This window comes from Pelodiscus sinensis, chromosome 32, assembly GCF_049634645.1.
Source record: "Pelodiscus sinensis isolate JC-2024 chromosome 32, ASM4963464v1, whole genome shotgun sequence".
Classification (NCBI taxonomy): Eukaryota; Metazoa; Chordata; order Testudines; family Trionychidae; genus Pelodiscus; species Pelodiscus sinensis.
The window spans coordinates 7,426,263-7,454,229 of record NC_134742.1 but is presented as its reverse complement, the minus strand read 5'-3'; the positions used below and the strand labels follow the sequence as shown (position 1 = coordinate 7,454,229).

The window sequence follows — 27,967 nt, the reverse complement described above, 5'->3', positions numbered from 1 at the left end:
ATGTTTTATTGGTCTGTAAAGTGCTCCCAGGCCATTTGTTGTGTGACCAGAGCGAGGGCCTACAGCCCCCAACTTAAACCTGTCCAACACATTATCTATAAACTACAGCCTATCCTGGAACAGGATACTAAACTCCGAGAGGCTCTGGGAGACAGACCCATAGTCTCCTATAGACAACCACCTAACGTCAAGATGATTCTTACCAACAACCACAGGACATACCACACTAATACCAACCCTGGTACCTTCCCTTGCAATAAACCCCGTTGCCAGCTTTGTCCACATAGTCACTCTGCTGATACCATTATTGGACCTAACCAAGCGAGTTATAAGATCAAGAACACATATTCCTGCGCATCCAGAAATATAATCTATGCTATCATGTGCCGAAAGTGTCCGTCTGCTATGTACATTGGACAAACATCTCAGACACTTTGCCAAAGGATCAATGCCCACAAAACAGATATTAGACAGGATCACAAAGAAAAAACAGTTTCTTGCCATTTCAACCAGAAAGGACACTGTCTCAACGACTTGATCACCTGCATCCTGCTTCAAAGGCCTTTTAAGACTGCACTTGAAAGAGAATCCTCTGAACTGTCATTCATGCTCAAATTCAACACTTTACACTTAAGTTTAAATAAAGACTCTAATTACCGTACCCATTACAAAGATAGCTTCCCCAATTATCACCTCTAATATCATTAGCTCACAGACATTTACCTCCCCCCTTCCCCTTTCTGTTCTGAAATTTGATTAGTGTAAGCCCCAAGGAGATAACTTGGATTCCTGGGGCTCTGTCTGCTGGCAGCTCAGGGAGAGGCTCTGAGTTTGCCTTGGCTCCCCCTCCCTACCAGGGCCAGAGTCTGCCCGGCAACCCATAGGGAGTGAGATGCCCCTCCCAGGGGGAAGGAGAGACCATTGTTGAGGGGAGTCTGGAGCCAGCCAGGGAAGGGGAAGCTGGCTGTGTGGGAGCTAGTGAACCCCAGGCCTGCATGCAGGGTTCCCCCTGAGAACTAGCCTCTAGGGACCTGAAGGCAGGATTCCTCAGCTGGGTTTATGTCTCCACTGGTGATTCCCAGTTGTGGAGTTTGCTGGGAGGCTTCCCCGGCCAGGCTGAGTTGGCTCCAGCTCCCTGGGTGAGAGAGTCACTGCATGGTCAGCTCCGCTCTAGCAGCAAGTTCAGGGCTGCTGTGTGGGTCTGGAGGCTGGGCTGGGAGGCTATAGTTTGAATTTTGGTGCAGTTGTGTGGTCTGCATCTTGAGCCTGGCACCCCTTCGCGGTGAGGGGAAATTCTGGGACCGAAGCAGCCTGGTTCCTGCTTGAAGAGGATCCCTGCGAGAAGAGAGCAGCCCTTTGCAGAGACTGAGTCATCTCTCAACCTGAGGCTCATCCATGGAGTGTGTGAGTGCACCAATTGTTAGTTAGTAAGTCAGGGAATTTGTTTGGGGATTTTATTACCTGCAGCATATTAAACTGTGGAGGGATTTACTGCCTTCTCCCATTTGTGAGTCCTTTGGGCTGTACTGGACCCAGTCAGCCCCACTGCTAAACCACTGCAGAGAAGGATTGTGTGGTCAACAGTCATCAAGGGCCCCAACAAAGTACATGTACCAACAGGACACTGACCTTACAGTTGCTGGGCACCGGTGACCCTAAAAATAGTGTTTTACCCTGTTCTGTTATAATTGTCTCCTGTTTAATATAACTGTGTTTATTATAGTGTATGTGTTTGTGTTATTTTCTGGGAGTCTCCAACTATCTGGCAAATATGTGGGGATTATCCTGGGCTAGAATTTTCCTCCCAAGCTGCCCTGGTGACCCTGCCAGGAAGGAGTGAGGGGGGTGGAGACACCGCCAAGTACATCAATCAGAAAGAATAAAATTGAGTGGGTGGCGGGATCCAGAAGAACCCAGACCTATCCATCCGAACCTGAAAGGAGATTGGCTTTAAAAGAAGGTAACCAGGTGGAGAGGGGGCGCTACATGTCCTTTTCATATGTGTTCATTTTTTTAATTGTATCCTTTGGTATATATGGTTGTGACAATTTTCTTCCACTATTTGATCTGAGGAAGTGGGTCTGGCCCACGAAAGCTCCTCACCTAATAAACCATCTTGTTAGTCTTTAAAGTGCTACATAGTCCTGTATTTTGTTTCAAATAAACCTTCAGTTCGACTTCCAATTGAGAGTCACGTCTGGCTGTGGATGGGGGTGCAGGCCAGTGACCCCCCCCCCAGCCCGTGACAGAAACAAAGAGCCAGGATGGGAGAGACGGGGCCTCCTGTCTCCTCCCCCCACCCTGAGTTAACAGGGCTTCCCCCTCCCCTTTGAGCTTGTGCGGAGGCAAGTGACAGGGCCTGGCTGCAGGGTTTGTGCTGGTGCTTGAGGATTAAACCTGAGCTGCCTGCTCAGTGGCGGCCCCCACAGACCCTTCCATAGCCCGGCCGGCAGAGCGAGGGCTGTAGCGGGCGCTCAGCTAGTGACCCTCGGGGGCTGGCTGGACTCTGGCTCCAAGGGGAGCGTCTCTTCCCTCCCCTGGCTGGGCAGAGCGAGAGAAGGGAGGAAGGGCTCGGGGGCTCCCAGCCTGAACCCAGCTGCAGCCAATACACCTGGACCTGTGGGTGCCTGGACATGTCCCTTCCCTCACCCTTGGTCCCAATCCTGCTGTAGCTGGGATCTTCCATGGGCCGGTCACCACTTCCTAGCCCGAATCCCCAGGCCCAGACCTGCCCGGGCAGACCCCCCTACCTGGTTTGAACCCAGCCATGGTTGGTCTGCTCACACTTGTGGTGACTCCCCTCCCCCGGCCTAACCCAGCCCGGGACCGGCCCTGCCGTGGCTGGGGAGGGAGGCCTGTCCTGGAGCCCATGAGCAGGGGAGCCCCAGACACTGGCCCAGCCCTTGTGGCTGCCGACTCGGCCTGGGAGTGGGGCCCAAAGGGGACCCAGGCCGTCGTGCCCGGGGCCGTGCACCCGTCAGACAGTGGCCGGCTGGGGCAGGGCTCTGGAGGCTGCTGCTCCCCAAACACAAGAAAGGCTCCCCCGCCAGTGCTGGGCCTGGGTGGCCCATGGCTCCTGTTCTGGTCCCCTCCCCCACAGGATCCCGAATCCCCCCCCCTTCCATTGCTCCCCTCAGAGGCAGGTTTGTAGCCGGGTTGCTCCCGAGGGAGGTGCAGGAGCGAGGACCAAGCCGGGGGGCTGCCGGGGCCTTTTCCATTCTGTGGCAGAGGCTTGTACTTCCTGTGTCCCAAACCAGGTCACCGACAGGCCCCCCTGGCTCGCTGGCCCAGCGGTGCCTCCCTGGTCTGTCCCTGGGGCAGTGGCACAGCTCATGTCCCTGGCTGGAGCCCTGAGCGGGGAGGCCGGGCTGATGCCGCTCTGTGTGGGGTGTGACCCTGCTGCACAGCGCCAGGGCGACATTCAGAGACACCCGCAGCCCCACAGCTCCCCGTGCAAAGGGGGCACAAACCTACAGACACGGCACTTGCAAACCAGCCCGTGTGCAGACACCTCGCACGGCCGCTCGGGTCTGGAAGGGGAGGGGGTGGGAGCCAAAGTGACCAGGCCCAACCTGTCTGACCCCTCCCCCGGTTCCAGTGCCACTGGCCTCCCTGTGTTCCCTCTGCAAGCAGCCTGGGATTTACCCAGCCCGGCGGCTCCACCCTGCAGCACGAGGCCCCTTCCCCCGGGGCGGGCAAAGCCCCCTCACTCCAGTCCATGCTGCGGGAGGGCGGGGGTGGTTTGGGGCCATCTCACCTCCAGCAGCCCCTGTGACGCTGCTCTGTCCCCGTGAGCAGGGCTACCGAGAGGGGCTTTACTGGGGGGCTGGACTGTTTCCCACCCGCTCTCCAGGGTCTCCCTCCTCTCCGGCTCTGCAGAAACAGCTGCAGCCCCTCCCTCCGCAGCCTGGCCCAGAGGCAGAAACCAGACCTGCAGCCTTTGCCAGGAGAGCAGCTGCAGAGAGGAAGGTTTCGGGGGTTCGGGGGCCTGCGGACAGAGGAATGTGAACACTTGGGGTGGGGGTGGGGGGGGTCATTTACGTGGGTTTGGTACCTGGGCGAGCCATGGGAGTGACTGAGCTGTACCTGAGAGACTGGACTCAACTCCGGGCTGGAGGACACCCCCCCCCCCCCCCCCCCGAATCCTTTGGCTCAACGGATTCCTGTTCCTATGGCCCTGTGCTGGGATGGAGCAGTCAGAAGGAGAAGGCAGGGGACTGCTTTACTCCACCCCTACCTGTCCTCTGCCTCTCCCTCCCGCCCACAGCCCCTAGCGGAGTGACTCACCCGCGCCCTTCCCAACGGCCAATGGGAGAGCCGTGCCGGCTACGCACTGCCCAGGCTGTTTGGCACCTCAGGTACAGAAGGTGGAGGCCTGCCAAGGACGTGAGGAGGCCTGCCAAGGACGTGAGAACGCCCTGCCAGTAATGGCTTGTGTTAAAAACCCCCAGAGTCATTCAAACTAATTACTCCCCAGGGCTTCCCGGGGCTCTATGTCCAGGTAGCATGGCCTCAGTAATGGAGCCTGCCTCAGACTATTTTTGAGGCTTCCCCGCAGAGGGCATCCCCACTATACATCTCCCCAGTATATGTTGGTTCCACACTAACGTCATTAGGAACTGTTGCGTTATACATCTTCCTACATGTCAGAGGCAAAATGATTCCATGCCACAAATGGAGAGTTAAGTAGCAGGGACGACAGAGAAAGATGGTTCCCCTACTGCTGGATTTCCAGAAGTTTGTAACTTACTTCACAAAATAGAAATCCACTGTATATTTTAGAGAGTTTGCATGTCTGCCTGTCTGCCTGTCTGTGAGTCTATTTGTTCAAGAACTCCTCCTAACATTATTTGCTTTTTTCACTGCCGCTGCACACAGAGCGTTTGTTTTCAGAGAACTATCCACGATGACTCCAAGATCTCTCTTGAGTAGTTGTAGCTAAATAGTCCCCATCCTATTGTACAGTTGGGATTGTTTTTTCCAATGTGCATTACTTTACAATTATCCACATTCCATTTCATTTGACATTTTGTGGCCCAGTCACTTAGTTTGGTGAGATATTTTTGAAGTGCTCTGCAGTCTGTTTTGGTCTTAACTATCTAGAGCAGCTTCAGGGGACAGCTCAGTTAGTCTGTACAGCCGTGGTCACCAACTGGTCGCTCGCGAGCTACTGGTCGATCTCGAGGCCTCGACCAGTCGCTCGCGAGGCGTCCTGTCAGCCCCGCCCCCATTTCCCTCCCACCCCCCCAGAAGCCCTACTACTTACCTCCAGAGAAGACGGAGGTAGTGTCGGCTTCTGGCGGGGAGGGGGCGGTTGGCCCCGGGGCTTCCCGCCGCGGGGCGGGGTGGCACTGGGACAAGCGCGTGCGGGGCTTCCCTGTGCGGGGGGGGGGTCGGCCCCCTGGGTAGGCGCACGCACGAGACTTTCCTGCACGGGGGTTGGCCCCGGGGCAGGTGCGCGCGCCGGGCTTCCCTGCGTGGGTGGGGGGGTCAGCCCCCTGGGCAGGCACGCGCAAGGCTTTCCTGCACGGGGGGGTTGGTTCCGGGGCAGGTGCGCACGCATGGGGCTTTCCTGCACCGGGGGGGGAAGGTTGGCCCGGGGCAGGTGCGCGCAAGACTTTCCTGCACGGGGGGTTGGCCCCGGGGCAGGTGCGCGCGCCAGGCTTCCCTGCGTGGGTGGGGGGGTCAGCCCCCTGGGCAGGCACGCGCAAGGCTTTCCTGCACGGCGGGGTTGGTTCCGGGGCAGGCGCGCACGCGTGGGGCTTTCCTGCACCGGGGGGGGAGGTTGGCCCGGGGCAGGTGCGCGCAAGACTTTCCTGCACGGGGGGTTGGCCCCGGGGCAGGCGCGCGTGCAGGGCTTCCCTGTGGGGGTCGGCCCCGGGGTAGGCAAGCGCTGGTTTCCCGGCAGGGGGGGGAATACTGGGAGGAGGGAGATGCAGGGGACTCTCTGCCTCCACTGGCATCCCATGCCCCTGTCCCCACTCCCCTGTCCTCAACTACAGAATGCTGGGGTCCCCACTCTCCGAACTCTGTCCCCACTGCCCTGTCCCCAGCTACAGAACTCTGTCCCCATTCCCATCCCCACTCCCCAAACTCTGTCCCCACTGGCACTCTGTCCCCTGCTGCAGAACCCTGTCCTCTGCCCTCCCAGCACCCTGTTCCCTCTCCCATCTCCCCTGCCCCCAGCCACAGAACTCTGTCCCCACAAAATGTATAATTATAAATGCTTCATTTTAGATTTAAACAGCATGAATAAAAAACAGACCATTTATTTCATAACTATAAACGTGATTTTAATTGAATGTATTGCATAATTTAAAAATAAACTGTTTATCAGTGTGTAAGTAAGGGCTGGGGATAGCAAGTGATGGGCAGGAGGAGAATAGAGAGGTCGGGGCTTCAAGGAAGGGGTGGAGCTTCAAGGAAGGGGAGGGGCTTCAAGGAAGGTGCGGGGCGGTAGATCTTCGCCTGTTCTGAGATTTAAAAAGTGATCTTGGGTGTAAAAAGGTTGGAGACCAGTGCTGTACAGGATACACTTAAAAAACAACAAATGATCTGGTAGCATTTTATAGACTCACAACACATGTAGATGGGATTGTGAGCTTTGGTGGGCACAGCCCGCTGCTTCAGGTGACTGGAGTTGGATGTCCAAGACCAAAATAAATAGGGGCGGGGGGAGAAGGAAAAAAATGGGAGAGGGAAGGAACAAGAAGAGGCAATTCCCCTTGATGTTTTTACCCACGGCTGGTGTAAGGACAGAAACACTAAGGGTATGTCTACACTACAATGTTAGTTCGAACTAACATTCATAGCCGCTACACTAGCGCTCCACTAGTTCGAATTTGAATCGAACTAGCGGAGCGCTTAGTTCGAACTAGGAAAACCTCATTTTACGAGGATTAAGCCTAGTTCGAACTTACTAGTTCGAATTAAGGGGTGTGTAGCCCCTTAATTCGAACTAGTGGGAGGCTAGCCCTCCCCAGGTTTCCCTGGTGGCCATTCTGGCCACCACCAGGGAAACTCTCTTGCCCCCCTCCCGGCCCCGGACCCCTTAAAGGGGCACGGGCTGGCTGCGGAGCCCGTGCCAGGTGCAAGCCTGCCAGCACCCAGCCAGCAGACCCTGCACCTGGCACGGCACAGAGCCACCCACCCGATGTCCCCCAGCCCACCCCCTCTTCCCGGGACCAGGCTGGCTGCTCCCGGGAGCTTGCCCTGGACCGCAAGAGGCGGGCACCTTCCTGGGCTAGTGCGGACATTGTGGACCTCGTCCACGATCTCTGCACTAGGCACAGGAAAGTGGCCGTCTAGGGCAGGAGAGCTGCCAGCCTGGCCACCAGGAGCAGGTGTGCATGAAAATCAAGGGGGTCCACTGAGACCTCCGACCCTGAGCCCTGAGCTTACAATGGCCGTCCTGGGTCAGACCAAAGGTCCATCTAGCCCAGTAGCCTGTCTGCCGACAGCGGCCAACCCTAGGGACCCTGGAGGGGATGGACCGAAGACAGTGACCAAGCCATTTGTCTCGTGCCATCCCTCTCCAGCCTTCCACAAACTTTGGGCAGGGACACCACTCCTACCCCCTGGCTAAGACTACTCCATGGACCCAACCTCCATGACTTGATCTCACTTCCCTTTAAACTCTGTTCTAGTTGTAGCCTTCACAGCCTCCTGCAGCAAGGAGTTCCACAGGTTAACTATTTGTTTTGGGAAGAACAACTGTCTCTTACTAGTTTGAAGCCTGCTACCCATTCCTTTCCTTTGGTGTCCTCTAGTCCTTCTTTATGGGAACTCATGAAGAACTTTTCTGAATGCACCCTCTCCACCCAACCCCTGCTTTTAGAGACCTCTATCCTGTCCCCGCTCCGTCTCCTCTTTTCTAAGCTGAACAGTCCCAGTCTCTGTAGCCTCTCTTCATCTGGGACCTGTTCCCAACCCCGGATCATGTTAGTTGCCCTCCCCTCTCCCAGCCTTTCTCTTCCCCTCTCCCACCTCCTTTTCCCAGTCTCCCCCAATTTTGTTCAATAAAGACAGAGTCAATGTTGGAAGAAACGTTATCTTTATTTTGTACATCAATAAGAAGGGGGGCTAGGGAAGGGTAAGTGGAAGGAGGTGAGGGAGGAATGGGGTACGAGCCCCCGACGGGGAGGACTGGGCTGGCTCTGCGGGCTTCTGGGGGTGGAAGCTCTCCTGCAGCCCCCCGATTGCCCCCTCTCCCCAGATGGCAGCCTGCGGCAAGTGTAGCCGGGCTGATGGCCGAGTGGTGTGATGTGCCCAGTGTGGGTACTCCGGGCACTCCAAGCCAGGACTGCTTTGCAAGCGGGGCACCCCTGAGAACTGTGTGTCCGGGGTGGGGGTTGGGACCCTTTAAGAGCAGCCCTCGGCTAGCCTGAGACAGCAGCTCCACGCTCTAAGTCCTCCTCTGATGCTCTGCCGGCACTGCTTCCGGCCATCCTTAAGCCCTGTTCAGGGTCCACTCAATGTGGACTTGCTAGTTCGAATTAGCAAAACGCTAATTCGAACTAGTTTTTAGTTCTAGACGCGTTAGTTCGAATTAGCTTAGTTCGAATTAACTAATTCGAACTAAGTTCGAATTAGCGCTGTAGTGTAGACGTACCCAGACTTACACCCCATCCCTTGGATTTTGCAACCTCTGACCCAGGTAGCAAGTCCTGAGCAGTAGCAACGAATTTCACGTATGCATGACAGAAACCGCAATGGTCGCAAAAACGGAGGGCTTCACTTTCTGTGGTCGCACTGGCTCTAGGCACCAGCAAATCAAGCACCTGCTTGGAGCGGCCCATGTCCAGGGGTGGATCCTGGCCAACCTCACCGCCCCGCAGGCCTGCCTGTGGCCCCAGGGCAAGGGACAGGGCGGAGCCGGGGCCTGCAGGGGGGCGGGTGCTCTTGCTGCCTCACCCGGCCCCTGGGAAGAATGATACGCGCCACGGGGCGCTCCCACGTTCCCGCACCTGCTGCGGGGAGGGGACACGGGGCTTCGGCGGGGAAAGAGACAGAGTCAGTTGGGGGAGGTGGAGGATCGGGTTTGGCTGGGAGGGGAGAGAAGGTGGAAACTGGGTTCAGTGGGGGGGGTCGGGGTGTGTGGAGGGGGGACAGGACTAGGCTGGGTTTGGCCGGAGGGGGATGGGAGTCAAAGAGCCGCCAGGTGCAAGGGGCACTTTCCTCCTCAGGGCCTCTCCTGCAGCAGCGGGCCAAGGGCAGGGGAAGGGGGTGGCCAAAAATGTTTTGCTTGGGGTGGCAAAAAACCTAGAGCTGGCCCTGGCTGTGGCCCCTCCCTCTGCAGCCCTGGCCCAGAGGCAGAAACCAGACCTGCAGCCTTTGCCAGGGGAGCAGCTGCAGAGAGGCAGGTTTTGGGGCCTGCGGACAGAGGAATGTGAGAACTTGTGGGGGGGGGAGGGTTCCATTGACCTGGGTTTGGTACCTGGGAGAGCCATGGGAGTGGTTGAGCTGGACCTGAGAGGCTGGACTCAGCTCAGGGCTGGAGGACACCCCGCTGCTCCGAATCCTTTGGCTCACCGGGGTCCTCGTTCCCATGGCCCAGTGCTGGGATGGAGCAGTCAGAAGGAGGAGGCAAGGGACTGCTTTACTCCATCCCACCTGTCCTCTGCCTCTCCTTCCCGCCCACAGACCCTAGCGGAGTGACTCACCCGCGCCCTTCCCCCAGGCCAATGGGAGAGCCGTGCTGGCTATGCACTGCCTGGAAAAGCGTCCGTGGCCAATGTAGACGCACTTTTCCGGAAAAGAGCCCCGATCGCCATTTTCGCGATCGGGGCTTTTTTCAGGAAAAGACTACTGGGCTGTCTACACTGGCCCTTTTCCGGAACAGTGTTCCGGAATAAGGACTTATGCCCGAGCGGGAGCAGAATAGTTTTTCCGGAATAGCGGCTGATTTTGTACAGTAGAGAGTCGTTGCTTTTCCGGAAATTCAAGGGGCCAGTGTAGACAGCTCGCAGCTTATTCCGGAAAAGCGGCTGATTTTCCGGAATAAGTGGCCCAGTGTAGACACAGCCCCTGTGTCTACACTGCAACTTTATTTTGAAATAAGTTAGTCCACCTCTACACAGCATGTAGTTATTTCAAAATGGTTTCAAAATATTGCCAAGCTGTAGGACTTCTTACTCTGACTCCTGTGTCCCTCAGGCTATGTCTACACTGGCAGCTTCTTGTGCAAGAACTGTTTTGCGGAAGAGTTCTTGCCCAAAAAGTCTTCCACAAGAGCGCGTCTACACTGGCATGTGCTTTTGTGCAAGAGCATCCACGGTAGTGTGGACGCCCTCTTGCTCAAGAAAGCTCTGATGGCCAGTTTAGCCGTAGCGGTTTCTTGCACAAGAAATCCCCCTTTGCGGCAACAATCCATTTCCTAGAGGGGGGAACACACCAGAGAGGAACCAGACAGGAACAGATGGAAACATTTTATTAAAGCGAATGATTCACTCTCAGTTCCTGACACAAAAGTTACACAGGGGCTGGGCAGGGAGGGGTCCCTGGCCTCTGTGTGTGGGGGGCTGGGAATGGGCGACAGGGGAGGGGTCACTGGATGGTCCCTGTTCTGTTCACTGCCTCTGGGGCACCTGGCACTGGCCACTGTGGGCCGACAGGACACGGGGCTGGACGGGCCTTTGATCTAACCCAGTCTGGCTGCTCTGATGTTCCCTGGTGAGCGCCCCCCATAGACTAGCTCAGGCAGCTCCCTGCTGGGCCTGCTGGCTTGTCCCAGACACTCCCATCCCCCGTCACTCAGGCTGGGGGCTCACAGCGTCGTGCCAGGGATTTTCTGGGCAGCTACAATTCCAGGCAGCGACATTCAGCGTTGCAATAGCCCAGCCCCTGCTTGGAGCTCGCTCCTTGTCTCCAGCTCTGCAGGGGAGAGCAACGTTCCCAGCAGGCAGCAGCTTCAGGAGCCGGGGTTGGCTGCCTTCCTGAGCCCAGCTGGCCCCCAGAGCCCAAAGGTGGGGGAGGGGAGAGGGGACTAGTGAGGGGCAGAGCCATGGGGGTGGATGATTTGTGTGACCTGATCTGAACTCTGCCTGTCCCCAGCAAGGTTGCTAGTTCTGTCTCTATCCAGCCTCCAGCTCTGCCCTTCAGGGCCTGTCTGCTCCTCTGTCCTTCCACCTCCCTTAAGTGGAGCTGCAGGGAGAGAAGGGGAGGAGGTTTCAGGAACCATAGAAATGAGGAGCCAGGGGCTGGGTACAGAGGAGTCCTCCAGGGTCACACAGACTGGGGTGTGTGAGGCCAGAGGGGCTGCTGTCAGGAAGACAGTCGGAGCTCGGTGTTTGTGCCCCACCCCACCCAGATCCAGGGTCGGATGCTCTGCCCAGGGAGGGAGCCCGGCGGGAAAGTGAAGATCGGGGCTTTGGCAGCCGCATCAATAAATGTTACCAGCCCCCAGTCACAGTCCAGACAAACCCGGATTCTGCGGGGGGGGCTCAGGGGAAGGGGGGTTGCAGGGTCAGTGAGAGCCCGGAACTGATCCCACCACCACCCCACAGCCCAGATCCCCTCCTTGGGTCTCAGGCTGATCCGTCCCTTCCTGCTCACAGACTGTCTGGCCACCCCCAAAGCCCAGTATTGCCCATCCCCCACCTCCACCTCCCAGTAATGTCTCCCTGAGGTGAAGCCCTCACGGCCCAGCACACAGGGCTCAGAGTCAAATCTCTCCGGGGTGTCGGGCCGTGGCTGCCGTGTGTTTCCCAGTCTCACACGTTTCCCATCCCCCGACAGGACGAGCTGGGGATGCGCCGTGTCTGGATCCAGAGTCACGTTGGCTGGGGGAGAATCAGAGCGTGAGGGGCAGAGCTCGGCCCTGGGGGGGTCGATGGCGTCAGGGACAGAATCTGCCCCAGCTGGGCAGTGACTCAGGGACTCTCCTGCCTCCAGGGGCGCCCGGTTCTGAGTGGGGAGCAGCTCTGAGGTCTCGGCCCAGCCCAAGGGGCAGCTCACTCCCCGGCAGGGAGGGGCCGTGGCAGAGAGAAGGGGTCAGAGGGGCCCTGACACTGGGAATCTGCCCCCTTCTCCCTGGGCCGGGGACAAGCGTCTCTGGGCCGGGGACCCCAGAGGGAAACTGCCTGGTCAGGGCTGGCTGGATCCAGGCCCTGCCCTCGGCTAGGCCCCTCCGCATTGAAATGTCCCTGGGTCCCAGCTGCCTCTGGGCAGGGTTTGTGATTCCCCCCTGTGACACGTCTCCCCCGCACGGCACGTCTGGGCTCGGCTCCTTTCCCGCCGCACTGGGGCTCTGGGCCGAGCTCCGACCTGCCCCCCACCAGGCTGCTCAGCCTCCGGCCCAGCGCCCAGACCCCGCAGAGCCAGCAGGGAGGGGCAGGGACCGGCCCCAGCTGGGCTGGGTGGGAAGAGGCTGAACAAGGCGAGTCCTGCCCTGGGGGTGCCCAGGCGCCGTGCGGAGGGAACGGGGGTGTCTCTGTCCCAGCCATGGCAGGAGGCTGACTCAGGGGTGACAGAAGGAAGAGGGGCCCCAGGGAGCCGAGGGGGGTCCCAGTGGGGGCTGGGCGGAGGGAGAGAGAAGCTGAGCTCACGCGGGGGGAGAGGAAAAGGGGAACAGGACCAGAGCTCTGCTCTCAGCAGCTCCCCAGCTGCCTGCCATGGGCCCAGGGCTGCCCCTGTCTGTGCCCCGGGCCCTGGTGCTCTGGGGTCTGATCCATCCCTTCCCCTGGCAGAGCAGGGACCCTCCCATGGACTCTTGGGTCCTCTGCCGGGGGCAGGAGAAAGAGCAACGTCCCCGAGTGCCCCAGAGTCCAGAGTCCCTGCTGGGCACAGACCGTCAGTCACTGGGAGAAGGGAAACTCCCCACTTGGACCCCCCCACCTCTCCCGCGCCAGAGAACAAGGGGAGCCCAAGGCCGAGAGGAGATTTGGATGTAGGAGGTCTCCAAGCTGGGGGGTCCAGGCTGGGGGGGGCTGAGGGTTTTGGATACCGGGGGGGGGGGGGGTACAAGCTGAGGCAGGGAGTTCAGGTGCTGGAGGGGCTGAGGGCTCTGGGGGAGCCCTGGAGATAAAGGGCTCTGGGCTGGGGGGTTGGACTCTGGGCTGGGTCTCTGGGGTGGCTCAGGAGGAGGCGTTTGGGGGCAGGAGGAGGCCCCTGTGCCGGTGAAAGCTGGGGGAGGGGCAGTTTGTGGCTCTGTTCCCATGGCTGGGGCCTGGCCAGCGGTGCTAAACAGCCTGCCCGGTGCCTGTCCTTTGGCACCGCACTGCGCCTGGCAGCAGGCCTGGCTCTGAGGGGGGCACGAGGCCTGAGGCAGCTCACCTGGTCTATACAGGCTGAGGGGTCCCTCCAGTGCATCAGGCAGAGTGTCTGGGGGAGGAGAGGGGGAGATTCAGGTTTGCACGGGGAGCCCAGAGCCGGGTTGTCACGTCACAGACACACTCAGGCCTTGTTCACTTCCCGCCTTTTGTCCGTGCCTAGGCCCAGGCCCTGCAGAGACTTTGGCATCAAAGCAGCTTTCGGCACTTTGGTCCCTTGATTAGGGTTACCAGGTAGTTACCAGGTAACTAAAAAAAATACTGGACACACTTGATGGGGGTGGAGGGAAGGGGCCATCCAGGAGGGGAGCAGGGCTGGCTGGGAGGAGGGGGGGGAAGCAGAGTTGGTGGGAGGGGGGCTTCGGGTGCAGCGGGGCTGGCTGGGAAAGATCGAGGGGGGGCAGCCGGCGGGAAGCAGAGCTGGCGGAGGGGGCTCAGGGGCAGCGGGGTTGGCCGGGGGAGATTGGGGGATGGGCACCTGGAAGAAAGCAGAGCTGGAGGGGACGGGAAGGGTCGGGGACAGCGGGGCTGGCCGGGGGAGATCAGGGTGGGGGGGGGGGGGCAGCCTTGATTGAAAACTACTGCTCCTCCCACCCAGCTGGCTGCTTCAGCTGCAGTTTGAAGAGAACTGGCTCAGCCGCAGCAGCATGTAGCCAGAGGGCAGCTCCTGGACTCACCCCAGCCCGGGGCCCACCCCTTACCACAGCACTAGGGGGCAGAGGTAACTGTCCCGCCGCCCCTCCTTCGCCATACCTCTGGAGTGGGGAGGGGATGGGGGAGAAAGGGCCGTGCAGAGCCACAACTCCGGCAGCTGCTTCCAGGAGCCGCTTGCCGGGTTTCCCCCTCCTCCTTCAGCAGCTGCCATTCGGCCCTTCGGCCAACGGGGAAATTCCCGGTATCTCGCCGGGCCACTCTGTCCCGGCCCTGGGACACCCGCCCTGCAGCCCTCTGGCTGGGAGAGACGCAGGGGCCAAAACGAAGGGATTTTGCTGAATTTGGGCCAGAAGGCTGTGACCATCCATGAGTCTCCTTCTCTCCCTCGGCTTGGAGTAGGAGAAGTGCTGAGAACTGGGACCAGGGTCGTTGCTCTCTACACGATTGGAGACTGAACGTGGGTATTTATGCTGGACAATATACGGCCCAGGGGCCAGATCTGGCCCACCAAGCCCCCAAATCCGGCCTGGGGACCCCAATCCCGGGACTCTCAGGCACACGCAGCTGCCGTGGTTTAAAGCTCAGTCCCTGCAGCTCTGGGCTCTGCAGTGGGGGGGGGGGGCTTCATGTGATCTCCCCACCCCCAGCCCAACCCTCAGCTCCGATTGGCTGGAAACAACCGGCCAATAGGAACTGAGAGATTGGCCTGGGGGTGGGGGTAGCACAAGCCTTAGAGCCACATGGAGGGAGCAGTCTGCAGTTTAATGTGATATGGAGCTACAGCAGGCAGGGAGCTCAGCCTGCCTTGGGGGTGCTGCAGAGCTGCCTTTGGCACCCCAGCCTCTCCTGCACCCCCACTCTGTACCCTCTGTCCCAGGTGATAACTCCCTCCTAGACCCTGTAGCCCCTCCTACACCCCTCCCCCAGGCCAGAATCCTCTCCTACATCCACACCTCCTCCCATTCCCCTGCCCCAGGTCACCACGCACACCCTCTGCAGTCTGCACCCCCCTTTTCCCCTTCTCCCAGGTCACAGCTCCCTCCCCAAACTCCCTCTCAGACCCCACACCATCTCCTGCACCCCAGTCCCTTACCCTGTGTGGCCTTCTGTATGCAACACCACCCTAAACCCTGCACCCCCACCATAGCAAAGTGTGGGCCTTGGCCACTTTCCAAAATCTTGTAGTAGCCCCCACCAAGAATTATTGCCCCCCAGCATTGATGCTGATTGGCTCCGCTTGGGCCTGGTGTGCCGTGTGCTTGCCATAAGGGAAAAGTTTTCTACAGTGACCTTGCTCTTAAAGTGCCGTGTTTCTCAGTTGCTCTGCAGGACCCAGATGTGTTGCTCACATAAGGTGTTTGCACAGACACCCAGAGTGACCTGCCCAGGCCAGGGAGCGACGTCCAGAACCCCCCTGTGGAGAAGTGATTCGTGCACATCAGAAAAGAGAGTAACTTGAAAATTGCTTGGGCAGCAAAAACCCTCCAGCAATTGAAAGTTCCTGTGTGAGCCGTGTACAAGTCACACAAGGTACTGACTGTCCCCAACACAAAGGAGATTGGAACAGAACTCATCCGGGTATAATCTGGATGGTTCTAACAGGTCAGATACTGTCAGGGGTCATCCTGCTATCACAGGAGAAATGCACCATGACTCGCCTATGCCCCAGGAGAAGGGAACTGGGCGTGTTTCTCTCTCTCTGGCGTTTCTCACTCTCACACTCACTGAAATTGCAAAGGCTGCTTCTGAACAAACAAGGGTTTGAATTAATCAGCCTGAGTGTCTTGGAACCCAAGCCAGTGTCATGCACCCTGCAATTATATGGGAGCATCATCTAATTATGAACCAATTGACCTGAGCCATTCTCCTTCCAGGGTCCCACTTTCCCCTCCTCCATCCCCCCAAGGTACCTTTGAACTCCCTCAGCGTCTCCGACAGCGCAATAACTTTCCGGGAGAAACCATGGACTCGCTTCTCCAGTTCAGGAGCCATCTCCTCTGGCTGCTGGGCCTGTCCCTTCTCACACCTGGGGAGAAGCAACAACCCATGGTGGCAATGCAGTGGTTCCCAGCCTTTTCAAGCATATGGACCTCTTTTCAATCCATGAAAATTTCACAGACCCCCTCCCCTCCCTGGGGGAGAAACAAAGAAAAGGAAAAGAAAAAGAACATAAGAATGGCCGTACTGGATCAGACCAAAGGTCCATCTAGCCCAGTAGCTTGTCTGCCGACAGTGGCCAGCACCAGGCGCCACAGAGAGAGAGTGGACCGAAGACAATGATCAAGTGATTAGTCTCCTGCCATCCTTCTCCAGTCTCTGACAAACAGAGGCCAGGGACACCATTTCTATCCCGTGGCTAATAGCCTTTTATGGGCCTAACCTCCATGAAATTATCTAGCTTCTCTTTAAACTCTGTTATAGTCCTAGCCTTCACAGCCTCCTCTGGCAAGGAGTTCCACAGTTTGGCTACATGCTGTGTGAAGAAGAACTTTCTTTTATTAGTTTTAATAAAAGAATTTGTCTAGAGCCCTTTTTAAATATTGGTGTCATGTTAGCTACCTTCCAGTCATTAGGTACGGAAGCCGATTTAAAGGATAGGTTACAAATCACAGATAATAGTTCAGCAATTTCCTATTTGAGTTCTTTTAGAACCCTTGGATGAATGCCATCCGGTCCCGGAGATTTGTTGACATTAAGTTTTTCTATTTGTTCCAAAACCACCTCTAATGACACTTCAATATGGAACCGTTCCTCAGATTCATCACCCATAAAGGACGGTGCAGATTTGGGAATCTCCTTAGCGTCCTCAGCTGTGAAGACTGATGCAAAGAAATCATTTAGCTTCTCCGCAATGGCTTTATCGTCCTTGATTGCTTCTTTTATATCTCGATCGTCTAGGGGACCCACAGGTTTTTTAGCAGGCTTCCTGCTTCTAATGTACTTTAAAAACATTTTGTTATTTCTTTTTGAATTTTTGGCTAGCTGTTCCTCAAAATCTTTTTTTCCTTTTCTTATTACATTTTTACACTTGGTTTGACAGTGTTTATGTTCCTTTCTATTTATCGCACTAGGATTGGACTTCCACTTCTTAAAAGATGCCTTTTTGTCCCTCACTGCTTCTTTTACATGGTGGTTAAGCCACGGTGACTCTTTTTAGGTCTCTTGCTATGTTTTCTAATTTGGGGTATACATTTAAGTTGGGCCTCTATTATGGTGTCTTTAAAAAGTTTCCATGCAGCTTGCAGGGATTTGCCTCTAGTCACTGTGCCTTTTAATTTCTGTTTAACTAACCTCCTCAATTTTGTGTAATTCCCCTTTTTGCAATTAAATGCCAGAGTTCTGGACTGCTGAGGTGTTCTTCCCACCACAGGAATGTTAAATGTTATTATATTATGGTCACTATTCCCAAGCGGTCCTGTAATGGTTATCTCCTGGACCTGATCCTGCGCTCTACTCAGGACTAAATCGAGAATTGCCTCTCCCCTTGTGGGTTCCTGTACCAGGTGCTCCAAGAAGCAGTCATTTAAGCCATTGAGAAAATTTCTCTGCTTCTCTTCCTGAGGTGACATGTATCCAGTCAATATGGGGATAATTAAAATCCCCCATTATTACAGAATTCTCTATTTTGGTAGCCTCTCTAATCTCCCTCAGCATTTCAATGTCCACCGCCATGGGCTCAATCCTTACTTTTGGACTTTCCACAGATCCCCTGCAGTACCTTCACGGACCATCAAGAGTCTAGGGTTGCCAGACACTTTCACAAAAAACACCTCCCCTTCACATGGCAGGAAAAAATTTGGTTAAGAAAAAAAAGCGCACAAAAAAAGTCACTGCACCTTTAAATCCCCAGGCTCCCACAGGTTGGGACCCGCTGTGATCCTGCCTTGAGTGACTCAGTTCTTAAGTTCTGGTTAGTGGGTATTTGAGTCTCCACAGCCAACTCCCTCCTGGGCCTCCAGGCGCTGAGGGACGGGAGGTTCCCAGGGGAAGGGCTGTAGGAATCTGCCCACAAAGAGCTAGACCAGTGGTCACCAAGCAGTAGATCTTGGAGCCTCTGACAGGTGATCCTGACTGGTCTGGCCAAGAGGCTGTCAAGCGCTGGCATTTTAGCTGCCCCTCCCCCCCTGCCTTGCGTCTCCTTATCTTTGCCTTGGAGCTGCCTTCCCCACCCCTAGAAGCCTCCTGTTTTCTGGGCAGGGCAGGGCAGGGCAGGGAGAAGAGGGGGTGCTGATGTCAAGATACCTGCTCTCTCATCCTGTATCCTATCTCCACAGAGCAGAGAGGGGGCACAACAGTACTTGGGATGGAGTTTGCTGGCTGCTGTGGGGAGTGGTGCAGGGCCAGGACATGGAGCCTGCCCTAGCCTCACTGCACCACCCCCCAGCAGCCTCCTGAGGTGAGTAGTGCCCAGTTGGAGCCCACATCCTGAAACCCTACCCCAGTCATGAACCCCTCTTGCATCCCAGACTCCCGCCCCAAGCACCCCTGCATCCAAACACCTTCCCAGAGCTTGCACCTAGACCCCCCGCCTACATCCCAACCGTCTGCCCCAAGCTCAGCTCAGAGCCCCTCTCACACTCCAAATCCCTTAATCCAAGACCAGAGCCTGCCCCCCAACCCTCTGCCCCAGCCTGGTGAAAGGGAGGGAGGATGGGGGAGGGAGGGAGAATGGAGTGAGCAAGGGTGGGGTCTTGGAGAAAGGGTATAAAGGAGATGGGGCAAATTTATTTGGGTTTGAGGTAGATCTAGGATTGCACTTAAATTAAAAAAGTAATCTCGTGCTTCAAAAGATTGATGACCACTGAACTAGATTGACAGACCAGCTCCCCTCTCCCCAGCTCATCCCACCCATGTGGATAAATCCCTGTAATATTATCATTCTCATATAACTTTGTATTAAGATCTTATCCTTTTAGACATATCTTTAAGTGTTCTTATAGAATCTCTGTAACATTTCTCATATAACTTTGTATTAAGAGAAACTTTCCTTTATATATATAGATCTTGTAGGACTTCTTATAGAATCCCTGGTATTAAGAAACTTTGTATAAGGTAAAGAAAAAATGTCTTTTGAACTCTCCCCTTTCCTTGATTGCCCTGTTGAAATGAATGAGGTGTGAATGGAGAATGAAAGGGGAGCACCTCCAGCAGCAGTTGCAAAGGTGGAGAGGGGCTGGGAGCCAGACCCAAGACAATACCAGTGAAGTGAGCTCATTAAGAAGACTGGACATACAGACTCCTTGGGAGTCCAGCAGCAAGTGCCTGCCCTTGGAAGAACTTTCTTAGAAGTATTATAAAGGTGAGGTGATGACTAACTGGATCCATGAGCAGGATAAATAGGAGGCATCTTGCAGGGGGACCCCGGATTTTCGTCTTGTCAACATAGGAGCATTGATCCAGATAGGCAGAAGCCTGGCTCCACCCCTCCCCCATCTAACTCACCTGGCTAGTGCAGTTAGGGGGAGCAACTATTGGTAACAACAGGATGGAGTGTGGTTGTGTCTGTGTGTGTGAGTGTGTGAGTGTAATATATCATATGCATATGATAAAGTGTTGATTGATCTATGTATGTTCAGTAAATGAGGCCTGTTGCCTTATCCCCCTGAAAAAGATCCCAGGTGCTTCTTTTAAGCACAACACACACAGGTCTCCAAACAGCCCTCGGGCAGGAAAGACCCTGGATCCCTGCTGCCCTGTGCTGAATGGTGCCCAGCGCCCAGCAGGGACAGGCCCACGTCCCAGCCCTCAGTCCTGGGGCAGCCAGTCCCCAGGGAGGTGACATGGGTAGAATGTACCACAGGCCAGTCTGCGCCTTTCCCTGGGTAACTGCAGAGTCGTCTCTAAGGGTATGTCTACACTAGAAAGTTAGTTCGAACTAACGGACGTTAGTTCGAACTAACTTTCCTATGCGCTACACTAGCGCTCCGTTAGTTCGAACTTAATTCGAACTAACGGAGCGCTTAGTTCGAACTAGGTAAACCTCATTTTACGAGGACTAACGCCTAGTTCGAACTAGCTAGTTCGAACTAAGGGCTGTGTAGCCCTTTAGTTCGAACTAGTGGGAGGCTAAGGCTTCCCAGGTTTCCCTGGTGGCCACTCTGGCCAACACCAGGGAAACTCTATTGCCCCCCTCCCGGCCCCGGAGCCCTTAAAGGGCCACGGGCTGGCTACTCACTTTGTGCCAGTTGCAAGGCTGCCAGCACCCGTGCCTGCACAGCCTGCACCTGCCACAGGATGAGCCAGCCATCCGAGGGCTCCCAGCCCTCCACTGCTCCCCACGACCAGCCTGGCGGCTCCCGGGAGCCTGCCCGGGGGCGCAAAAGGCGGGCGCCCGCCTGGTCAAGTGCGGAGATCGTGGACCTCATCGAGGTTTGGGGGGAAGCCTCAAATGTCCACGATCTCCGCACTAGCCACCGGAACGCGGCCGTCTATGGACGCATGGCTGCCAGCCTGGCCGCCAGGGGCCACCAGCGCAGCCGGGAGCAGGTGCGCTGCAAGATTAAAGACTTGCGGCAGTCCTACTCCCGGGCCTGCCTGCCAGGGGCTGACCCGGAGGCCTGCCCCCACTTCCATGCCCTGGACCGCATCCTGGGGCCTCATGCCGTCCCTGCCCCCCGGGACGTGATTGACCCCGGGGCAGAGGGACCGCTCCTGGACACCGAGGAGGAGGAAGAGGGCTCTGAGAGCCAGGAGCCTGCCGCCAGCCTTCCCAGGACCCGGGACCCCCGAGGCACCCCACAGAGCCGCTCGCCTGCATCATCAGAGGCCGGGGAGGCGTCCACCTGTGAGTACCCTCGTGTTCCCCTTATGTGTACGGGGGGCTGGGGCGAGAGGGAGCCCCGGGACCGTGCGCCTGGGCCTTGCCCACTACGGAGCAGCAGCTGGGGATCCTGCAGGGGCCCTGGCCTTGCAGAGGGGAGCTGGGTTTCACACACCTGGGCCCCTGGGGTAATTGACCGCTGGTCTTCTTGCACCACAGCTGCAGCACCGGGGACTGCAGGGCGCACCACCCCGCCTGCAGCAGCCGCCCGCGCCCGGGCAAGCAGGACAGCCAGGAACCAGGAGGACTACCAGAGGCGGCATCTCCGGTTCCTGGACCGACAGCTCCGTCTCCAGGACCACTGGGTCCAGGAGGACCTCAGGCTGCGCCAGAGGAGTCTGGAGGCCCTGGAGGAGCAGGGCCGTGCCCTGCGAGGCCACCTCCAGAGCCTGCTAGACCGCTTTCCATTTCCTCCTCCCCCTGCTCCCCCTCTTGCTCCCCCTCTTGCTCCCCCTGCTCCCCCTCTTGCTCCCCCTCTTGCTCCCCCTGCTCCTCCTGCTCCTCCTGCTTCCGCTCCTGCTTCCTCCACACCCCCTGTCCTCTCTGCCCCCCCCTCCACAACCATTCCCCACCGACGCCCCCGGACCCGCAGTGTGGCGAGACGGGAGAGGCACCCAGACTCCCACCCCTGAGCTTTCCTTTCCCTTCCTCCCTTCCCTCCCCTCCCCTTCCAGCTCCCTCGTCCCAGGTTTCCCCCTCCCTTCTCCCACCTTCATTCCTCCCTCCCCCACCCCAGTTCTGTGAAATAAACAGACGTTTTTGTTGGAAAAACAGGTGTCTTTATTTGACAGTAGGTAGGGAGGGGAAAGGGGAAGGGGGGGGTAGGGTGGAAGAAGGCCCCGGTGGGGCATGCAGGGAGAGGTCAGTCCTCCTCCTCCTCCACCTGGAAGCTCTCCCGCAGGGCTTCCCGGATCCGGATGGCCCCCCGCTGGGCTTCCCGGACGGCGGCGGTGCGGGGCTGACCGTAGTGTCCAGCCATGCGGTCAGCCTCAGCCATCCAGGCTGGCAAGAAAGCCTCCCCCTTCCGCTCACACAAATTGTGGAGCACACAACATGCCGCCACCACGGGAGGGATGTTGTGCTCGGCCAGGTCCAGACGGGTGAGGAGGCATCGAAAGCGGGCTTTCAGTCGCCCGAAGGCCCCCTCCACCACGATGCGGGCCCTGCTCAGCCTGTTATTGAAGGCCTGGCGGGAGGGATTGAGGTGTCCCGTGTAGGGCTTCATGAGCCAGGGCTGCAGTGGGTAGGCGGCATCCCCCACCAGGCAGACGGGCATGTCCACGTCCCCGACCCTGATGTGGCGGTCGGGGAAGAAGGTCCCGTCCTGCAGCCGCTGGCACACGGAGGAGTTCCGGTACACCCGGGCGTCGTGTGCTTTGCCGGACCAGCCCACATTTATGTCCGTCAACTGTCCCCGGTGGTCACATACGGCCTGCAGGATGACGGAGAAGTACCCCTTGCGGTTCACGTACCGGGACGCCTGGTGTTCCGGGGCACGGATGGGGATGTGCGTCCCGTCGATGGCCCCCCCGCAGTTGGGGAAGCCGAGGGCGCCGAATCCCCGGATGACGGCATCCGGGTTGGCGAGGCGGACCACCCTGCGGAGCAGCACCCGGTTGATGGCCTTGACCACCTGCGGAGAGAGACACAGCAAAGCGTCAATCAGTGGGGCGCCCGGGTGGCTGGGAGCGTGCGTGCCCTGGCAGTGCCCCGCGCCCCACTCCCGGAAGCAACCCCCCTGGCGGCGTGTAGTACGGCCGGGACAGCCCGACCCCTCCGGTGCGGGGCGCTTTCGCCTCCTCCCGCCCCCCCCTTTGTCCCTGGGGCGGCCCATCCCCTCCTCGCAGCCCCCCTCCCCCCCGGCTCGGTGGCCGACGAGCGCCGTACCTGCATGAGCACTGCTCCGACAGTGGATCTCCCCACGCCGAACTGGTTCCCGACGGATCGGTAGCTGTCCGGCGTGGAGAGCTTCCAGAGGGCGATGGCCACCCGCTTCTGGAGGGGGATGGCGGGCCTCATGCGAGTGTCCCTTCTTTGCAGGGCAGGGGCGAGCCACTCGCAGAGCTCCAGGAAGGTGTCCCTCCTCATCCTAAAGTTCTGGGTCCACTGTCGGTCGTCCCAGCGCTCCAGGACGATGCGGTCCCACCAGTCGCTGCTGGTGTCCAGACGCCAGATGCGGCGGGGCACGCCGGTGCCGGGGCGCCGCCGCGGCTCCTCCACGGCCCCCAGGGCGGCCAGGCGGAGAGGCAGGGGGCTGACGTTCCCCAGGTGGTGCCAGGCAGCCTCGAGCCATTGCTGGCAGGCTTGCAGCAGCAAGTCCAGAACGTGCACCAGAAGGTGCAGGGCGAGCCGTGGCTCCATGTTGCCACCTGCGGCGGCCCCCCCGAAGGGAAGCACCGACACAGACGGGCACAGAGACCGACGCTTTGCTGTCCCTCGGCGAGGTTGGCAAGCAAGCAGGAAAAGCTGAGAACCGGCTGTCCAGGGGGGGTCCCTTTAAGCACGAGCCTCAGATAGCCTCAGACAGCAGCCACACAAAGCAACTGCTGACCTGATGCCCTGCCAGAACCGGTTTCAGCTGCCCTTAAATGCCCCCCTGCGTCCAATCAGTGTGGACGCGCTAGTTCGAACTAGCAAAACGCTAGTTCGAACTAGTTTTTAGTTCTAGATGCGCTAGTTCGAACTAGCTTAGTTCGAATTAACTAATTCGAACTAAGTTAGTTCGAACTAGCGCTGTAGTGTAGACGTACCCTCCAAGGGCGAGGGCCTCAGGGTTAAATGGGTCAGAGATTTGAATCCCAAATGTGACCTTCCCGCACGTTCTGCTGTGGAGCCCTGGGGAGAGGCAGCGACAACTTCACTGCCCAGTGTTTCCCCAGCGCTGTGAGGGGGTGAGAGCCACCTACCTGCTCAGGGTGCTTCTGACGTCCTGGAGAAAGAGAGAGAGAGAGAGAGAGAGAGAGAGAGAGAGAGTTTCAGTCCCACCTGACACACACTGTGAATTCCAAGGGAGGGATTTGGCGAGTGAGGGGAAACTAGACTTTGCCTGGCCCCAGGGCCACGGATCCCCTGAGCGAATGGGGCTTTGCCATCTCTAGTCTCTCTGTGCCTGTGGGTCTGCACAAAACAACAATTCCCATGCCAGGAGGGCGCACACGGAGCTGCCCTGTGACCTCTGACTGCTGTGCCCACCTCTTAGGGCAGCGTTTCTCAAACTGTGGATCTTGACCCTCCGGGGGATCGCAAACAGCTGAGAGGGGGGTTGCGGTATCACAAGTTTTAGAACCCCTGTGTTAGGGGCTGTCCTGTCTCTGTGGTGGGAGCTGGAAAATTTCCCCCTCAGTCTCACCTGCAGGAATTCACTCGCTGGCTTCTGACACGTCCCCTCCAGCTCCCGGATCCGCTCGCTGAGATGGGAAATCTGCTCCGAGAGTTTGGTGACAGTGTCAGTCCCTGCCTTTGCTATCATCTCGTCCAGCTTCTGCAGTTGGGCCAGCAGGAGTCGCTCTTGTTCCTCCAGGAACTGCCGCAGCTGCTGAAACTCGGCCACAATCTTCTGCCGCTCGGCTTGTGTCCATTTCTGGAAGAAGAAGAACCAGACGCTCTTTTCCGAAAATGCTTTTAACGGAAAACTTTTCCGTTAAAAGCATTTCCGGAAAATCATGCCAGTGTAGACGGAGCCGTTGTGTTACTCTTTAAAGTGCTACCAGCCTATTTTTTGTTTTTTAAGTTTATCCTGTTACAGGCTAAGTTGGCTATTCCTAGAAGCTTCAGTTTACAGTGGGTGTGACAGTGGTTTCCGACTTGTGGTCTTTGTGCCTTTGGGGCCATGGACCATGTCAGTAAAAGACTTGGACTAAAAAGCACTGGATAGAATTCAGCTGTTCACACAGACAATCAATTTTCAAAGGGGAACCTCCCTTTGACACTTCTAAAGAAGTCCACAAATTCACAGAGGGTGGAAGTGGCTGTTTTAGGGCCCAACTCTAAGGAGGGATCCTGCTAAAACAATGAATTGTGATTTCTCGGTGCTCATTCCCCGGCTGACCAAGGGAAACAATAATCTGGTCACTAGATTGTCCTGGCTGCTCCTTAGGTCTGATTCGGGATCAGCTCCCTCTGGCTCGCTAGAAAGGCAGGGTCATAATGCCGGGCACCTACCAGGTATTCCTGGCTGGTCTTCTCCCTGCTCACTTTCAGTCCCAGCAGCTTTTGTCTCTTGACTCTCAGAGTCTTCAGATGGGCCTGGAGCCTTCCCTGGAGACGCAGAAACATTTCATGTGACTAAACAAAAATCAAATGTGAGCTTTGCTAATCATTTATAAAATAGATCATTTTTGGTTCAACCCATTTCTGTAATGTCCTGCCAGCAAAGATGTTTAGGTTTTTAGTTTTGTTTCTGTTTTTGTTAGTTTCAGGACTAGAGGGAGGGGAGCTGGCCCAGCACAGACACGCACTGTACTCACGACTGCAGGGCCCTGCAGGTTTATGGGTTCAGAGACACAGAGTCACAGTAACAGACACTGGGAGAGTTTTCAGAGTGTTTGAAATTGTCGGACCTTATTACCGTAGGGAGCTGGGGTCACATAATCATAGGTCCCTGTGGCTCAGGAGAGGTGGGTGGGGAGGAAGCTGGGCACAGGCTGGCTGGCCCTTTCAAGGGAGGAGCTCTCAGCAGGGTCCCTGTAAGCCGGGCACTTGGGCAGCACCCAGGAGAGATTCCAGTGCAGCCCAGCTGATTAGCAGAGCACCCAGTCACCCACAGCTGGCAGCAGGTGTTTCTACGAGTGCTGCTCAGACACACATGCATTGGTGCAGAGAACAAAATTTATTCCACACATGGATGGAAAATATTAGAAGGAACATTGGCTGTCAGCCCTGCCTGAGACATAGTCAATTCTTCTCCCCAGGAAGGGACAATGAAGGGCAGGGTGAGGGATCCTGGGATCTAACCCAGCGTGAGAGATGTCAAACAGGCCCAGGGAAAGCCAGAGGGAGGAGGCCCCTGGAGCAGACAGAGGAGACCCTGGATCTTGCTCAGGATGATAAGAGCAAACTCCAGACTCAAAGTCCTGAGAGTCCCGGCTGGGAGAGCAGGGCTGTTACTGGCCACACAAAATGCCACTGTGGGTCTTTTTTGGGAAACTGAGGCAGGACTACCCCATGCCACGAGGGGCACTTGGGAGGCAATGTCCCTGCTGCGGTGCCCTATCACCAGGCCGTCCCTGCTTCCTGCAGTCCCACCCCTGATCCTATCGGCTAGATTCCCAGGGCGGGAGCTACTCCCCAGTGCTCCCCTCCGTCCCATGAGGGCAGGAATCGCAATCGGCATTTCCCTACCTGGAATTCTTCGGCAGCTTCCTCGGCAGGAATCACGGTGTGAGCTCGGTGCCCCTTGGATCTGTCGCACATCACACAGATGGGGATTTCATCCTCTCTGCAGAAGAGCTTGAGAGGCTCCTGGTGTTTCTCACACAGTCTCTCTGCGGCTGGTTCCCTCCCTGCCAGCAACCTGAGTGCTCTGGCTGCGTCCACAATACTCCTCAGCTGCCTGTTCGGCCTGAGGTTCCCCTGGGGAAAGGTCTGTCTGCACTGGGGGCAGGAGACATCTGCAGTGAGCCCCCCCCAGCACTGGGTGATGCAGGCTCGGCAGTAGCTGTGATCACAGTCGAGAAACACTGGATCATTGAAATACTCGAGGCAGAGAGGACAGGTCATTTCATCCTGGAGTGTCTTTGCTGGATTCGCAGCAGCCATGGCTACTCGCAGGGGAATCCAGAGAGTTTAGTTTCAGTTTCGTCCGCTGGGAAATGGGCGGGTTGCAGTTTGTACCACTCAGTGCTGCCTTTCTGGGCGTGTTTTCCTGCTCTTTTCTTTTTCAGACTCTATGGAGCCTTTGCATGAAGTGTGATGAGTCCAGACTGACAGTGACTCCTCCAAAACATCTGCCAGGCCCCAAACTTGGGCCTAGGCACTCAGGGTGCATCTACACTGCCCTGTATTTCAGGATAAGCTGTTCTGGAAGATACATTCCAAAATACGAGCATCTACACTGCAGGGAAGCCTCAGAATGAGTCTGAGGCAGGCTCCCCTAATGGAGATGTGCTACCTCGATGGGGGAGCCCCAGGAAGCACTGGGGAGTAATGAATTTGCAGCTCACAGGCCATGTCCAGCTTGGCCCATCTGCAAGTGGCACCCAAGTGGGTGGCATCCCAGGGGCGGGGCAGAGGAGCTCACCAGCGTAGCAGGTTTTCCCAGGTGCTTCTCACACAGAAAGGCCCCTGATGGGACCAGGCAGAAACGTGGTGTCTCTTTCTTGGTGTCTCCTGTTCTGTCCCAGCAGACGCTGCCCCTTCTCCCGCTGGCCTGTGCCTGGCCTCCCTCCGCCTTCCGGCACCACAGAAAGCCCCTTGGCGTGAGCCCGTCCCCTCTCCCAGGCAGGTGCCTCGGTCTCCCCTGCCCCGGGAGGCCGGCTCCTCCTGTGCGCTGCTCGCCAGAGGGGCAGCAGTGAGCGGGGAAGGATGAAGTCCGGCAGAGGCTCACAGCTCGGGCTCAAGCCCCAGTGCAAACCCTGCGGCCGGGCCCTGTCGCTCGCCTCCACACACGCTCAGAGGGGAGGGGAAGCCCTGTTGCCTCAGGCCCAGAGACGAGGCCTCATCCCACATCCCTGCACTTGGCTTCCCCTCCCCTGGGGCAGGCTGGGCTCTGGGCTTACGTCCTCCTCAGCCCACGGGGAAGGAGGGAGCTGAGAGGGGGCAGGGAAGCAGGAGGCCAGAGCCCCCTCCCCGCAGGCTGGCCCAGCGCAGTCTCTGCCTGCTGGAGCCTCCTCTCACCAGCACTGGGGCCTGTTCCCTGCCAGCGGATCAGCCTGTTTCCTTTCCCAGCCTCTCTGCCCGGAATTGCCGGCCGGCTAAAGACAGACAGTCCCGCCTACCCCCCCACCTTGCGCATTTACCAAACAAAACAACATTGTATTAAAAAGCCACCTTCGTTATCTCACTTATTAAGCAACAAGGAAGAAAACAGATAGGTTTGGGGCTCCATTGGTCTTTCAATTCGGTTATTTCTGGATAGACCTCCGGCAGTGCAGACACAGCCATAGCTGGTCTGGTGAACACAGAAAATGAATGAATGAAATCCAGTGTTCTGCTACTTCTTATAATGCATCACTTATCCACTTCAGAGTGCTGGTGTATCATTTAAGGTGGCATCAAGGACTGGATT

The 27,967-nt window shown here is 57.3% G+C and overlaps 2 protein-coding genes across 4 annotated transcripts; one reads left to right on the top strand and one right to left on the bottom strand.

The window, feature by feature from the left end:
• Positions 1-8,289: 8,289 nt before the first annotated feature.
• Positions 8,290-26,525, bottom strand: LOC142823245 (zinc finger protein RFP-like). Of its 3 annotated transcripts, XM_075914040.1 has the most exons (7): positions 26,083-26,525; positions 24,904-24,999; positions 24,092-24,322; positions 23,649-23,671; positions 15,833-15,948; positions 13,273-13,320; positions 8,290-11,780 (listed from the first exon to the last, which is right to left on the bottom strand). In XM_075914040.1, the coding sequence occupies exons 1-7, from the start codon at positions 26,497-26,499 to the stop codon at positions 11,263-11,265; spliced, it is 1,449 nt and encodes a 482-aa protein (XP_075770155.1). In that variant the 5' UTR covers positions 26,500-26,525; the 3' UTR covers positions 8,290-11,262. The 3 variants fall into 3 exon arrangements, with proteins under 3 accessions (XP_075770155.1, XP_075770156.1, XP_075770157.1); XM_075914041.1 differs by lacking the exon at positions 13,273-13,320; XM_075914042.1 differs by lacking the exons at positions 8,290-11,780; positions 13,273-13,320 and adding an exon at positions 15,012-15,336.
• LOC142823255 (uncharacterized) lies at positions 19,884-21,535 on the top strand. Its single transcript, XM_075914097.1, has 2 exons — positions 19,884-20,706; positions 20,902-21,535. The coding sequence occupies exons 1-2, from the start codon at positions 20,157-20,159 to the stop codon at positions 21,372-21,374; spliced, it is 1,023 nt and encodes a 340-aa protein (XP_075770212.1). The 5' UTR covers positions 19,884-20,156; the 3' UTR covers positions 21,375-21,535.
• Positions 26,526-27,967: the final 1,442 nt, after the last annotated feature.